Raw genomic sequence first — 16,547 nt, forward strand, 5'->3', positions numbered from 1 at the left:
GACCTGTGCCAACAATAAAAACTGAAATAACCTTAAAATACTGCAGTATCTACCTAGCTCACACTCTGTATGCTTATGGTTAACGCTGGCGTCCACTATCTCCCTTGCTGGTCCCTAGCTAAGTGATTCCCGTTTCTGTGCTCACTTACTCTCAACTTTTTCCAATCTCTCTTTCTGCACTAGCTTGCATGCTTCCTGTGTCTGCTAGATCGTGTTCGCTCCCAGATTTGCTACAATCTTCAGTCGAATAGTGTACGCACTCCGTTAACACATAATATATCACCGATCGCCAAAAAATTCCAAAGTCTGATAATTAATTCACTGTGTAACAAAAACATTTTTTTTGTTCCTGGGTAGCGTAATTTTCCAATTGCTTATGCCTCAAAAGTACAGAAAATGGCTATTATTCCCCACAAACTTTGCTTTTGTGACCAGGACAGTGATATTTTTACATTTACCTATGTTCAATGAGAAAACGTGTGCATGTGTCATTCCTTCACATAAAGTCCTGGTCACAAAAGAAAAGTTTGTGGGGAATAATAGCCATTTTACTATACTTTTGAGGCATAATCAATTAGAAAATAACACTACCCAGGAACAAAAATCGTGTTCCATAGTGTAATTAGCATTTGCAAGGTGTGACGCTTCCCAGGTCCTGCTATTCGCTGACTCTCTAACCATTGGTTCCCTCGGATCCCACTCTCTGCCCATTTGATGTCATTTCTATCCGAGGTGGTTAACAAAACTGGTACCTCTCGTGGGCCACGCATCCCGACCCTGACGCCTGTATACTTTGAGGTCGCATGATATCTCCCCATGATGGTCGCGTGGATCTTTTCTCCAGGTCCTCCAGTTTTGCCTGCCATATTTAGAATCAACATGTGTTTAGATTATTTGGATGCTCCTATAAATTCCCACATATGATATAAACTGCGATGAACTGTTGTGTGGCCAGGTAGCCTGTGAAAAAGGGCCAGTAGCTCAGTGGGCTTTACTTTGTAAGTACAAAATTCTAGTTGAACACACTGGACATCAACCCGTTAAACAGTGTCATCTCTCATGTCCATATGCCCATTATTAAATCATCAACATAATCACCATAACATTTCTACCTGATAATTCCATCACTGGTTCTGTCTATTTGCCTCTGCATCCATACACAATAGATTACACTGGTCAACACACTTTTTCTGGCATAAGGTATTCCAACGGTTTCAATGTAATTTTGGGGTGCTGATTCCAAATCTGGCATCAGTTTTTGTCTATCACATCAGGTTTTTGAGATATCAAGTATTGCATTTTCAATAAAAACTGCAGAAGAAAAATATTAAATAAATGTGGATATCTACATAAAATGATATTATAAACACACTATCCTAAAAATACAGCACCATATTTTAACACTAAAGCAGTCACTGACTCGCAACAACTTGCAATCATAAGTGACAAGTTAATTTCGGGTAAAATCAATGAAAATGGGGTATGCCGATAGCATAAAAATGAGATGTGATAGAGCAAATCTGAGATCAGATTTGGAATCAGCACCCTGAAATTAGACTAAACCAGCTGCAAAATACCAGGCCAGAAAAAAAACGTTTTTTTTGTTGACCAGTGTTATTTATTATATCCGGTGGCTTAGGGGAAGATAGGGGCGCCGTTTTTTTTAAATTCCAGATAATCACATTATTTAAAAGCTTATTTTGCACATTGTTGAGTAACATGTTTTTGTTGGTATGTTTTTGTTCTTTCAATGTTTACTGTATAAAATTGGCAAAAAAACCATACAAATAGACAAAAATGCTGTAAAAGGTCTTTCTTTGCTGTACCGTACTTACCACTCCAATCTCTAAGATTCTGCATGTGGTGATGTACGTAGTACAACGCTCTTGTTTCAATGACCCTGTGTTTGACGATCGCCGGACTGATGCAGCCTTTAAACCGGTGCTTCGGTGAATGCCGTATTACACGCAGTTTTCTTCTTCGAATTGTACTGTATATTGTTTTTAGAAGTTATTAGTCATGAAACATGTATATACAGTATGTGCATTATGCTCATTGTTTAAGTTGTATGTAGTGTATGTACTGTATATGTTTGACACTAAAATCAAACATAGCTATTCATTTTTGTCACACACATGGTGCCGATCGCCGGAATGGCACATGCTCCTTTGGAGTGGTTTCCGGTGATCGCCGGATTGCATGCTGGTTTTGCCGGACTGGCCTGGGACCACCAGATAATGTTGGAAGCTGGATAATCGATCTACTGTATCTCTGTCTCACTGTCTTCATGTCGGTCCGTCACAAACTGTCTCTCTGTCTTCATAGTGGCCATGTTAATCCATTGTCCACGTGAAGATTTGGGTCCTCAAGCCAAACGAGTGCGGACACAAGAAGATGTGGAAACACAGAGACACGAAGACACCGGGACACGGAGACACATGAACACAGTGACACAGAAGCACAGATATACAGAGACACACGGAACATATGTGGAGACATGGACAAGAGACACGGGGATGCGGAGAAATGAAGACACAGAGATAAAGAGCAGAGACTCTACTACTGCTACTGATGCTGCTGTAGATGATGATGTCAATGATGATGAGTATGCTATAGAGTGGTTTGAGAGCCAGCGTGAAGTGGAGCGAGAATTCCACCCCACGAGATGTCTGGAGAGGCAAATACAGGTAAGGATTTGATAGTAATGTTGGTCGTGTAGGTAATGGTGATGATGGTATTGGTGGTAGTGGTGGTGATAGAATTGATGATAGCAGTGAGATAGCCCAGATACCAAGATTGAACACGGTATGAGTGGGGGTAACCCTGTGAGGGCTGTACAATCTCAAATTTTTGAGGAAGTAGGCACTCCCTGTGTCTGATGTGCCATCTGCTAAAGCAGTGCGAAAAGCAATCTAGAGTCTGAGACCAGGTAAAGCGCCGGTCAGAGATGTAACTATGCGACATCATTACAACTGCCTGGACCACAGCACAAGTTCCCCAGGATTAGGATGATGCCCTCGTGGGGGACCCATCTTTAAAAACTGGGACCGCACTATTTGTAACACCTACTGGGGCATAATTTTGCCTCTAATCTTTATAATTAATCATTATATATGCAATAGGTTATATATCTGGCAACCCTTCTTCATAGCACATAATTCATTACAAAATAATTTTGGCGGATGATTCAAGGATTTGTATGTACAGCGCGCTCATTAAAATGCTTCAACATCTCAAAGCATTTTACATATTTCGTCTCAACCATTTTGTTTCCATGCTGCAGTCTAACATAGGGGACAGCCAGTGGCAGCCGTCCCTCCGTGGTGTATGCAGCACCGGCCTGCAAGTGGGAATTAGTCTGCCAGTCGGGACGTGGATGCGTTTTATTTTTCCCCAAGTTGATTAATTCTCAAGCAACATGCCCCCCCCACCCTATCTAGATGCTGCCCTCATCTCGTGACTCACCCCTCCCCCCTTGCCCCCATGTAGGTGCTTCCTTCGTCTCGCTGCGTGCTCGTGTCGTGGCTGATTCCCGTTCGGCGCCACCTGTCTCTGTCGCTGCACTCCCTGTCGCTCGCGCTGTCCCTGCTCGACCGCTTCCTGGCTCGCGTGCCGCTCGCCTCCGACTGCCTCCAGCTGCTGGGCGTCGCGTGCCTGCACATTGCCGCCAAGCAGGTACGTCCCAATGTCATCGATGTTCCCCATCATTCCTCATCGTCACCAGGCTTAGCGACATTGATCTGCCCCATTCAATTCAACCGTTAGATCCCCTGAATGAATTTTCACATACACACATACATTGCACTTTAGCATTCAACCGACCGTCAGACTTAGACCCCCTGAATGGATGTTCACACACATACATCAATGCAATTCAACATTAAGCCGACTGTTAGACTGTTACCCTAAATAAATTTTCACTCACATATGCACATTATTGCACTTTAATGTTACGCCAACTGTGAGAACGTTAGACTCCTTGAATGGATATTTTTCACACAAAACTCCACTATTTCACAGGTGGAGGTGACGGCCCCCCGCGCCTCTCAGCTTCTGGATCTGTGCGGCAGAGCTTTCACCACCCAGCAGCTCAAAAACCTGGAGCGTCTCGTTCTCCTCCGTCTCAAATTCCGGCTCCTGGCTCCCACGGCTGCCGACTTCCTCTCCTTCTACTTGAGCAGGGAGCGCGGGGAAGCGGCACGGGGAAGAGCGCTGGGGGAAGCAGAAATGGAAGCATCATTATCCCCACCACCATCACCGCTTCCACTAGCATCGTCATCAGTGGCAGCATCTTCAATATCAAAACTTCCACCATCAACAGCAGCACCAACAACGCTATCTCCACCACCATCACCACAACTACTGCCACAAACACCATCAACAGAAAGAGGATGCACACTATCTCCGCCAACATCACAACAACCACCACCACTCCCACCACATCCATCGTCAGCAACAACGAAGGGATCAGTTGTACGCTGTTTTCTTGCATACAACTACGACAGCAACCCTAACCGCTACCCATATCCCAATCACACAACGCCCACTAACCACAACTCCACAACCACCTCCACTACCACAGAGAAGTCCTCTCTCTCCCCCGTTTGTTCCTTCTCGGCACTCAGCTGCCTTTCAGAGCAGATCCTGGAGCTGAGTTTTGCAGACTACGCCTTCAACTCATTTCCAGCTTCCACGCTGGCGCTGGCCGCGCTCGAGGTGGCATCGCGTCTCCTGGGGTGGTCTGGGACCGATGGAGACACCAGAAGGAAGAAGCTCCCGCTGAAATTAAGCAGGGCTTTGTGGCTGGACTGTGTGGGGAGGCTGTGTCTCCTCGTGTCCCTCAACCAAAATATTTTACCCACGCCACACGAGCTGGGCCTGGCAGGGACGAGCAGGTTCTACGACCTCGATATGTAGACGGTAGAGGAGGGGGTCTTGAGATTTAGGGAGACCGGGTTTCGGGGTAATGAGTCTCAGGGAGACAGAGTCAGGGTCTTGAGACTCAGGGAAATGGGGTCTCGTTTTCTTGAGACTCGGGGAGACCGGACCTCAGGGCCTTGAGACTCAAGACCGGATTTCAGGGTCTTGAGACTCGGGAAGACCGGATCTCAAGGTCTTGTGATTTGGGGAGACTGCGTCTCAAGGTCTTGAGATTCAAAGAGACTGGATCTCAGGGTCTTGAGACTCAAAGAGACTGGGACTCAGGTGAGGGTGATCACTTGTCGCTATCTTTCCAAATTCCTAATAGATATAAATGTACTGAAATGAGATAGTGTATAAAGGAGACCGAGATGCACCTAGACGAATAGACAGGTATTGTTCATTGCAACTTAGATTATCCTAGCTGCATTGAACGTTGTACTGCATTGTTTAATGATCTTGTATTACCTTTTATACCGTGCACTCTGTTTATTCTCTATAGGTTAATATAGCAACCCAAGAGCGATTGAGTTTTTGATGTAAAGTATGAGAGTTAGAGATTCAAATCTGCATGTGGCTAAAAAACCTGATTTCAACAGACAACTTAGTGCGGGCGGAAAAAAAAATGTCGGCATACATATGAAAGGATTCAGCTCATATCGTGTTCAACAGAGGTCTCTTTATTAGATGACCCACAGATGTCCCCAGTTACAACTCCTTCCTCTTTTGCTCTGCTTTTTTATCCCCTGGTCCACATTCCTTGCCACTCATTGCCCAAGGCTTTTTTCCGCAGAAGATTACTTGGTGAACAAGCATCTCCGAGTTCCATAAGTAATCGCTGCCCCAGGATATAATGAACTGGCCAGGTGCGGAGTCTCCAACACATACCTAACAGCCGCCATTTGCCACTAAGTGACGGTGACGTCACCACGGTGCCAAAATTATCTCCGGTCATCCTCAGTGTTTTTTAGCTAGCCATCATACCGGAATGCTCTTCCTTCCGATATTTGGAAGCCACTGGAGCTACGCACTTTCAAATCTAGATTCAAAACTAATTTCTTGAGAACTGCTTTGTGTTTAGTTTGTTGTCCTTCCCCACACCGATGATTATCACGGTTGGCTATGTACGGTGCGAAATAAGATCAACATACATACAGGCTATGTGCACTTTGAGGCTATGTGCACTGAGGCCACGTGTAGTGTCAAAGGTTTTCTGCTGCTGGCAGTGATAGGACAGACAGGTGCCATGGGTTGACTGAGATGACTGGCAGAGATGACATCGTATGTACCGAAGCCCTCAGCCATGCAAGTCAAGCTAAAACTACCAGTTCGGCCGTCCACATACTCACTTTATCGATGGTGGGCCAAGACAATATGACCACATGGCAGTTCTTCTCAACTAGTGGTTTCACGTGCATAAGCGCAAGGCTAAGAGCTTCTATGTAACGGGTGAGAGTTGAGTGTGACCGATGTTAATTTCCAATGCTATTCCTTTTGCAAACTTCATTTTATAACGCCGGAAATTACAAAAAAATAAATGCACAATGAAAACGTCACCGAGTTCCAAGTCGATATTCTGCGAGGGGGGGGGGGGGTGCTGGGGGAATTACATTTCGGTGGTAGCTCGACTGCACATGGCCTGTAACGCAGCACCGTGGAGGCAGCAGCGAGGGTTGGTGGATCACCGCCACAAATGACGAAACGTTGCTGAAGGTGGCACACGCCTGTAATCCAGCAGTGTGGAGGAGAGGGTTGGTGGATCACACAAATGTTGCAAAACGCCCTTCCCGTGGGCATCGAGGTGCAAAGTGTGAACTGATATCTGTCCCTTCTGTATGGGATAGAATGTTGTCACCCGCTCGAAGGCGTGGGGTTTCTCCACGCACTCCACTTTCCTGCTACATGTACAATGAACACTCATCACTAATTGGCTGAACACATCTTAATATACAGGGAACAAAGCCTTCCAGCTTGGCCTGCAGTTCCTCTGCAACGATTGTGAGACATGCAATTTCCATGCACGAAGAAAACACAGAGAAATAAAACGAATCATTAGATTTTCATTTATATTTTCAAAGGAGAGGGGGGAAGGGGAACCTGGGGGTAGTAGGGGAGGGGGATAACTGAAGAACCAGTGCAATTCAACCCAACCACCCCACCACATCTACTGATGTTTAATAATAAATACATACTATGATTGTTTGAGAAGAACCGCCTTCCTTTACACTAGGGTGCTTCAGAGAAGCTTCACACGCAACAAGCAGCTTATATCTCGCATCTCATTATCTCAACACATTTGGAAGGGGTGACCAAGTGCCAGCTGTCCCTGTGAGGCACAAGGTGACTCCGCAACAGACCTGCAAACAGGCATAACTATGCTAGTAGGGGGAGATGATTGCTGTTGTGGTCTCGCTGAGGGGTACCCTCAGTGGCAGCTGTCCCTGTGCATTAGTATGCTGTCCGTAGGGGGTGATCATTGCTACTCTAGATATAATCCGAATTGAGTAATTTGCGGTGGCATTTTTCAAATTTGTACAAAAATTTGGACTGTGGCACCAGTTCAAAATGGCAAACTGCTCTTGCAACTGACGTCACGGAGTCTTTAACGTCCATTGTGAGTGAAGAAGATGGTTCAAAGTATTAGTATTTCGCGGTTAATATGCACATCCACAGTATTAACCAGGGTGGCCTGCTGGATTCGAACTGTGAACCTCTGCAACAAGTGGCGAATGCTGGGCCACATCACAGTGTTGTTCTCTTGCGTGTCTCAAAAGCATCTGGGTATATCGAGGTATATGTGGCTATCCCTGGAAATTTGGATTGGCAACAGATGATCTGAAACTTTCCCACACTTCAGCCCCTCGTAAAAAAAACCCTCCCAATTTGATCCCGATCGATCTCTCGGCGTCACGAGACGAAGAATCCATTCGTAAATCTCGCAAAGCAGTGCAGCCAGTGCAGCCGAGAGTGATGCTTATCATGTGACAGTCAAACCAATATTATAATTCTCACAATTGTAATTTTGCCAAGTTACGCAAAATACTTAATGTGGTCAGGATGTTTTGTGCACTCATTGGTAACTCAGCTGAGACCATCAACTCTGTCTGAGTCTGTATGTCTCTGTCAGAGTGTGCAAGTATGTGGGTCTCTGTGTGAGTCTGTGGGTCTCTATGTGAATCACTGGTGCCCACAGAGACCACCAACTCACTAGACTTGAAAACCCAGTTTAATCGCAGGCAGCAGAACCCAGAGCCGAGGTGAGAGCCATCTCAATAGGGGCTCGCAAACGAGGCTTGCTATGACGTCATCCCTCCTCTTCAAAGATCCGCGTGACATCTGCAAAGACCTGATCACACAGAGAGAAAACACCCTTTGCTTAACCATGCTAGGTTTTTATGAGCAATATTAAGATCCATGATTGGTTTCTTTTCGACCAGATAGTGTTTCTGCATTGACTTTTCAAGCCATGCTGGCCCACGATTGGGAGAGGACACAGCTCCACCACTTTTCACCCATGCACTAACATTGCCCATAGACTAACATTGTACCACAGACCAGAGGTCAGCAATAAAAATAACAAGCGAGATTTTTAGAATTCGGTCCAAAAAAAATCTATATTTCATGTGAATACGAGACAGTGGCCCTTAAATAATGTCACGGAGTCCATGAAGAGCCGCATGTGGCTCCAAAGCCGAAGTTTGCCGACCCCTGCCACAGACTGTCATTGTCCCACAAATTAGCATTTCCCATAGAATAACATTGCTAATCGGCTTACATTGCCCAGAGACTTATATTGCCCATATATATACATTGCCCCCAGACATATATTGCCCATAGATTAACACTGCCCATAGACTAACATTGTCCATAGACTAACATTTCCCATAGCCAGGCTGGGCCAGGAATGGGCAAGGCCATAACAACCCCCACCTTTCACTCCTGCAACTGAAGAGCATAGAATAACAAACAATTACACATGGGTATCATGTCAATTGGGTTCCAAAAGTCCATCCCCTCATCCACATCGTGGACCTGGGCAATGGGTATCCGTGTAGGAGTCAGCCTAACAGGGTAAAGTAAGGCATATTAAGAACCCTGATAATACCTAACTGACAGGGATATGGCACAAGTCCGGCAACTGCAGAACAGACAGAAGTGGATACCTGTATCTTAATGGATATGAACATCGGGCAGCAGCAGTATCTCTAACTTCTTAGGCAGAAGAACCTTCTCTCTGGGTCAACGGCAAACATGCTCTCTTTCACTACATTCTACGCCTCCCCTATCCAATGGGGGCAGAGTGTTCTGGGTAACCCAAACGTGTAATATGAATATACAACTTTACAGCACCCGGGTTTCAGCACTCATTCCGTTTGGTGGTCTGTATTCTGATTTACCAGGTGAGTTGATACTCGATGCCAAAAACTCGATGCATTTAAAAATGGACATAAGACTAAATGGGAGGAGAGATCGTTGAAAACGTAAGCTGCAACTCCACACCTAGTTTTCGGTCGATCCATTTCAATTAAACCTGTGGCTGCATCTATGAAACTTGAGCGAGGCTACTGCTATTGCCTGCTGAACGTATTTGATCTCGTGCTTTTGTTACCTTCAATCAACAGCGAACAGCAGTGCACCCGTCACCACCCAACGACACAGCCAAACAAATGAAGCTGTCACGTCGTGGGAAAATGTGCCCCAACTTATTTGGTTTCTTGACGAAGCCTGGTTGCAATGAAGAGTAAGCAAAACATTTTTTGGACAATGCCATGTGAGCGACATTGCGCTGGAGATTACACGCAGCATAATCATCAGGCCTTACTACATTCGCCCATGGCGCGACAGGTGTTATTTGTCTGTCCACACCATCAGTAGGGTGGTGGAGGGTTCTCAGCTGTAATTGACATTATACCACCCGAACGAGGATCTGGCCCCTCCAAAAGGAAACCAATTACGAGCCCTGTCTCTCTCTTTCGTACGGCAGAAGGTAAAAGCTAGTATTGAAACGAGTTATTACAGGCAAACCTCGCTTAGCGCTCAAGATGCATTCCTGGAAAAGTGAATGGCATTATTTCTCACATATTAGCATTATATGAGGGCTTCATTGGGGTATAGGTAATAGCGTTAATAATAGAAAGTCAACATAAATCATGAGTAAAAAGTATTAATTATAACATCAGTAAGTATTATGTCCAGTACTAACAAGCGCATTCTACTGTATTCCTGCAAGGCTGCAGTGGGGGAGCTGCTTTACTCCAAATCCAGGTCATTCTCAAAGAGCTCCAGGACCTCTGTGATCCTAAGATCATTAAGATAATTAATAATTAGAGATGTGAGTCAAAATTTTTGTGGTGAGGTTTATTTTATGTAGAGCCTGAGACTCTATCCTTGTCTCGTGTGTTCTCACCTGGCTAAACAAATATATTTATAAAAATGTAATCATGACTATAAATCGTGATAATCGAATCATGGGGGGTGGGGTCTCGTCAGCTCAAAGCATAAGTCACTCTCAATGGGCGGATATGTTTCCTTGACCAGCGCTGCTGTGTTATAATGAATCAGCATTCTATGGGGTCACACTAAGCAAAGTATAGTTGAATTCGAAGTTTTTAAAACCAATCCAAGGAGGCAGCAGTAGGTGCTGTGAGGGTCACAGCAACAGTCAGAATGTTGCATGGATGGAGTGTTCATGGTGACGCATTTAATGGTTTGGACTTCACCAAACTCGCAGTTCGGCAATTGTCTGATCTTCGTCCATTTGTGGAAGGTGAACGCGCACCTCAAATGTTGTGTTCGAACGAGGTCCGTAGTGGTCGTGGGAGAGAGGAGCCCAGTGTTTCAACAGTAGGGTCCTCAATGAGGTGTTTGTTTATTGCCACGTCCATAGTTGCCCACGATCCCTTCCCAGTGAGGGCCGATGTCGATCTTTTGGGCTGCTAGAGCAGAGGCGGGTGTCCAAAAAGGTTTTCTGTATTTCAGCCAATGGCGTGTAATGTGAGAATCACCAACACGAGAGGCAGGAAGGTGGGAGAGGTATTGGGGAAAGGGAGCGAAGCCTCACCTCAACAGTGGGTTGGGACGAGTCGACCCTCTTCAACAACCCCCTCTCATGGAACGTGTCCAGCACGGGCCGTGACTCCCTTTCAAATAGAGCCAACCTAGGGGGCAAGGTCCCATTTACAACACACTAATTAACTTGCTCATTAATACAATGTCAGAGCTCAGCTATTATTCTCCTCGCACCTGATTAGTGGTGATCACGTGGCCCAGTGGTATTGTGTTGGTGGTCTAGAAAGGCTGAGAGGTACCTTACACATGCACAATGGGGGTGGTGTTGTGACCTAGTGGTAGTGCTTCAGTGGTAGCGGTGTTCGCTGCTCATTGTGGAGGATTCGCAGTTCAAATCCGGCAGGCCGCGCCAGTTAACACCGCAGTATGGGTAGTATTAGAAATTTAAAATACTACAACTCCACGCCATATGCATCAATCACAGTGGACATTCCAGATAAGTTGGGTAAATGAGTGGGTGGGTGAGTGAGCGATGATGGTGTTCCTGATGATACTCATGATAATGTTGCTGATGGTGGTAATGATGCCGATGTTGATGATACTGATTATGATGTTGCTGATGGTGATGATGGTAATGTTACTGCTGCTACCTCTTCGTGATGATGTCGACTTCATCGTCTGAGCGAGCAGAAGAGCCCAGAGATCGACTCAAACATCGACTGAGGCTCTCCTGCGACACCATCATCATAATCATTAACAGCAGCATCATCAGTACCAGCAGCAACATCAGCACCAGCAGCATCATCATCAGCAGCATTATCAACAGCATCGGCTGCTGCTTTTGTCTCTGAGTGTCTGCACCTTGGCGCTGCACTCCAGGCTAAGCACGAATCGTGTCTCTGTGCATCTCCCCACGTCCAGCTCCCAGCTCCACGCATTCTCCAGGTTCCGTGGAAATCCGTCCAGCAGAAACCCCCGGAGACACGGGGACACAGAGACACGGGGATGTGGGGATCCACCCCACGCACCAAGGGACCTCATCTCCTACAAACACGGAGACAAGGAGTGAGGCATGGGGAGGAGGATGAAGGACGAGGGAGGAGGGAGACATTGGGGTGGGGATATAGTAGGGAGGGAGACACGGATAGGAGGGAGATGATGATGTTAGTGATAATGCTGATGATGATGGTGCTTTTAATGTTGATGTTTTTGTTGACATTAGTCTTGATGATGCTTGATAGCAGCGACGCTCACAACAGTGGGGAGCGCTGGTCAGTCATCTCAGCCAACCCAGAGCACCTGAGTCTGTCCCATGACCTTCTATAACTAGCCTTGCACAAGTCCTGTGGTGATGTCACCAGAATTTGGTGAACGGCGTTGACGACGGTGTTGTGGATATGGTAAAGCATCAATCGAATACAGACTGACCAAGGCGCGAGTCAGGGTCCTCCTTTAATCTCACCGACAATACGTACAAAACGGTTTACCATCCAAACCTGTGTTGTCCCCCCCCCCAGTTCTGAGTGTCTCTCCTAAACACATAGTGGCTTTCCCTATCTTCACCTTTGAAGCAACTACTCTCAACATTTTAACAGTGCAACATTCTAATGCTAAACAGACATGCATCTGTGTGTGTGTCTGTCGTGCCGACATTCATAGGTGCACGCGAACAGTATTTGCCCCAAAAGTCTAAATGTTGTCTTAAAACTTTCGTGACTGCAGGAATTCATATTCTTTGGTTCTTTTGGTAAAGTCAAGTTGATAAAAAAATTAAGTGAATAAAAATAAAAATAATAAAATAAAAATACACTAATGTAGACTTTAGCCTGGTTCTTAATCAGAGTGTACTGGCGGTCTATAATGTAGACTGTAGCAATGGTTATTAAGCTGGGTGAGTGTACTGGCAGTCTATAATGTAGACTGTAGCCTGGTTCTTAACCTTGGTGAGCGTACTGGCAGTCTATAGTATAGACTGTAGCATGGTTCTAAACCCGAGTGAGCGTACTGGCAGTCTATAATGTAGATTTATTCTACATGAGCGTATAATGTAGACTTATTCTACATAATAGACTGCCAGTACATTCACTCAGGTTAAGAGCCAGGCTACAGTCTACATTACAGACTGCCAATATGCTCACTCAGTTTGATAACCATTGCTACAGTCTACATTATAGACTGCCAATACGCTCACCAAGCTTAAATACCAGGCTACAGTTTACATTATAGACTGCCAATACACTCACCGAGGTTAAGAACCAGGCTACAGTCAATATTACAGACTGCCAATACACTCACCGATGTTAAGAACCAGGTTACAGTCTACATTATAGACTGCCAGTACACTCACCCAGCTCAATAACCATTGCTACAGTCTACATTACAGACTGCCAAAACACTCACCAAACTTAATAACCAGGCTATAGTTTACAATTATATACTGCCAGTACACTCACTCCGATTAAGAACCAGGCTAGTCTACATTAGCGTTTTTTTGTTTTCATAAATTTTATTTTATTATTTTTATTCACTTTATTATTATTATTTTTACATCTACGTGACTTTACCGAAAGAACCAAAGAACCCCAAAAGTCTGTTAAAGACTATACGGAGATCTTCATCTTTGTATCTACCAATTATCTCAATCAACCCATGGCACCTGGGTCTGTCCCATGACCTCCTGACAGTGAGCCTTCGACACTTCACATAGCCTCAAAGTGTACTTAACCTGGTACAAAGGGCTGAGGTGACATCACCACGACTTAGTGCCAAAAGGCGGTTATTGTTGTTGTGAATAGCGGTGGCGCAGTAGTCTAGTAGTTAGCGCGCTACTCTACAAACCCATGAGAAATCCGAATCTGATTCTCGCTCACGGCCAACACCGGTGACTATTATCTGAGCCGGTTGTGGGCCTCCCTTAAGTCGACTCAGCATTAAATGCATATCTGGTGCAATGCATAAAAACGCCACGGATTAAATAAAGGTGGCCAAGTGTGGTGCTGGCCACCCACCGCTTCGTATACCGTGCAGGCCTTAATAGATACTCGCTAACAGTACTTGCCCTAACAGTCTGTTAAATGGTATGATGAGGATATGTCTGTATGACTGGATTGAGTGGAGTATGTTCTCCCCCTGTTTTGCAGTCAACATTGGGCTAAGTTTTTCTCAATCCTGGCCAGCTGGCCTCTAAGACATAGTGTGTGTGTGCAAGTGAATATGTGGAGTTTGTATGTTCTCCCCCTGTTGTGCATGGATTCCCTCTACATTCTCCAGTTTACTCTTCCCATAGCTAAACTCAAACACAATGTACTTGGTATTTGCCAAAACCACATCCAAATGCTGAGAAATCCCCAGCTAATAACTCAATGGGAATCACACAGGAGCAACATCGCTCCTCCAACTCTCCTACTGCTACAAACTTGGCAGGAACCTTATGAAAAAGAGTCTTGGGACTTAATTCATGGCGTCCCTAGATATATACGTGATTATTAGTATTGAAGTATTACTAAATGCTTACTTTTGTTATATGAACGTACAAGTCTCTATGAATCCCTTATGACAAAACATATGATCTGTAAAGCACGCATGGTCTCCATCCATCAGACAAAAGGGTCCCCTGATTAGCCCTAATAGGCTGTTGGGGAAAGTGTCGTTAGAGAGGAGTACCTAAAGCCAGCACGACACACGTGAGGGAGTTGGTGTCGAGCACCACGCTCAGCCGTCTTTGTCTCTCCTGTGCTGATGTATACTACACACTGCACCAGGTATTAATTTTAGGCTGAATCGCCCTAGGGGGCCCAGGACTGGTTGACACACATTCGCCAATATTATTGTCTGTCAGCGGAAATTGAACTCAGGCTTCTGCCGGGTTCGTAGCACAGTGTACTAACAAATGTGCCACCGACCTGCACTCTGAAAAAGGCAAATATCCCCCACAGAGACGTAAAAGCCAGTTGAGCAAAGTGCTATCTCACTCACACACTCCCTCTCCGCCCAGTTACCCCACCCCCCACGGAGCTGTCCCAATCGGACTCTTGAAGAAGCTTCTGGGACCTACTGGAACCTTCGTGCCCCCCCCCTACGCCACATGTGACTCCATTGTCCTCCCTTCACCCCGAGATGATAGGCGTCATCTGCTCATGACATTGACTATGATGTTTATATTGGTGATCATCATGTTAGTGTTGTTGTTGATTCATAATCAACGTTTTTGTTGATGCTTATATTTGTAATGTTCGTGAATTTATTGACGATATTAGTGGTACCGATTATGTTGATAGTGTGTGATGTTGCCGATGGTGATGGTGGTGCCATCACCTCTGTGAGGATGTCGATGGTGATGTGTGAACTGACAATGTCCCCGTTCCTCAAACTTCTCTGCACGGCCTCGCACCTGGAGGCCCTCAGCAGAGACCCAGCCGAGAGGTGAGCATAGGGAAACACCTGGGCAGCAGCATCAGCCAACATCATTAGCCTCATCTTCAGCAGCAGAAACAGCAGCAACATGATTATCATCAGCAGCAAAATCAGCTTGAGCAACATTAGAAACATCAGCCGAAGCAACATAAACCTCACCCGCAATCGCCGTTCCCATCGCTCTCACCTTGCTCAACAAAGCGCAAATCGTTCCTTTGCCGCTCCCAGGCGGCCCTAACACGAACACGACCCTGGGTAACGACCCCGCTGCCATGGTCCACTTGCCGCCGGGAAGGCCTAGCGCAGGCTTCCTGCAGGACTCCTTAGGAAAATCAGGTCGACTCGTGACGCGTCTCTTACTTTCAACACTTTTTCGCCACCCCTAAATTACCGCCGCGAATCGCACTGAAATGAAACCGCGAGTTTGCTTCTCGGCCGATTAATGGGCGTCGGCGGCTCTCCTATCTCCCTGCGATCAAGACGCGGAAATGTGGATTAACACAGTTGTGGTCACAGAGTGGCGTTCGTGGAAATGGTAGTGGTCATAGGCGTTGAGGGAGGGTTCACATTTGGTAGATCGGATAGGCGAGGCCCACCAACAGAGGATAAGTTGACTCATTCCGGCGATTCTGTATCTAGCAATGAATAGATCACGACTCATGATGGGTGATTCTGTATCACCCAGCAGTGGATAGACAATGACTGACATAGGCAGGTAGGTTGGAAATATCACAGTCAGTTAAGACTTTAGGGGTCGTCCATAAATGACGTCACGCGATTTTGGACGATTTTTTACCCCACCCCCCCCCGTCACACGGCGTCACAAAAAGTCAGACCCCCTCCTCAAATATGACGTCACAAAGCTATGCCCCCCCCCCAAAAAAAAAACATGCTTCAAATCGCTTTAAACTATTGTCATTGTAGTGCGTATTTAATGTGGCGCTGCACTCTGATGTTGTAGGAGAAAACATTTATAAAAAAAAGTCTATTTAATTAAGTAGAACGTGTTGTCTATATTTATTTAAAGTTGCGCATTTTAATGTGACGTCACATTTCTCAAACCCTCACCCCCCCATCATCACACATCGTCACAAATGTCTGACCCCCCCCCCAGGTGTGTGACGTCATTTATGGACGGCCCCTTACTTGGTTAATAACGTCCTTCCAATTGTTAAGTAGCATGATGACGTCATGGGGTAGTGGGA

The 16,547-nt window shown here is 45.7% G+C and overlaps 1 protein-coding gene across 3 annotated transcripts; it reads right to left on the reverse strand.

The window, feature by feature from the left end:
• Positions 1-638: 638 nt before the first annotated feature.
• LOC144730845 (UMP-CMP kinase-like) lies at positions 639-15,753 on the reverse strand. Of its 3 annotated transcripts, none has more exons than XM_078611617.1 (9): positions 15,530-15,753; positions 15,244-15,369; positions 11,791-11,973; positions 11,580-11,659; positions 10,982-11,078; positions 6,531-6,644; positions 4,099-4,212; positions 3,466-3,654; positions 639-859 (listed from the first exon to the last, which is right to left on the reverse strand). In XM_078611617.1, exons 1-9 carry the CDS (start codon positions 15,614-15,616, stop codon positions 737-739), a joined length of 1,113 nt encoding a protein of 370 aa, XP_078467743.1. In that variant the 5' UTR covers positions 15,617-15,753; the 3' UTR covers positions 639-736. The 3 variants fall into 3 exon arrangements, with proteins under 3 accessions (XP_078467743.1, XP_078467745.1, XP_078467744.1); XM_078611619.1 differs by having other exon boundaries at positions 15,244-15,319; positions 15,530-15,644; XM_078611618.1 differs by lacking the exon at positions 6,531-6,644.
• Positions 15,754-16,547: the final 794 nt, after the last annotated feature.

Source organism: Lampetra planeri, chromosome 37 (genome assembly GCF_965212315.1).
Source record: "Lampetra planeri chromosome 37, kcLamPlan1.2.h2, whole genome shotgun sequence".
NCBI lineage: Eukaryota > Metazoa > Chordata > Hyperoartia > Petromyzontiformes > Petromyzontidae > Lampetra > Lampetra planeri.

What these genes read in the sequence shown, in the direction of transcription:
- LOC144730845 (XM_078611617.1), bottom strand. Translation starts at nt 15,616, where the DNA reads ATGGCAGCGGGGTCGTTACCCAGGGTCGTGTTCGTGTTAGGGCCGCCT. An exon ending in CGTCCCAACCCACTGTTGAG is followed by an intron (nt 6,645 to 10,981) that starts GTGAGGCTTCGC and finishes GCTGGATTACAG; the next exon opens with GCGTGTGCCACCTTCAGCAA. An exon ending in AGGAGAACGAGACGCTCCAG is followed by an intron (nt 3,655 to 4,098) that starts GTTTTTGAGCTG and finishes GGCAATGTGCAG; the next exon opens with GCACGCGACGCCCAGCAGCT.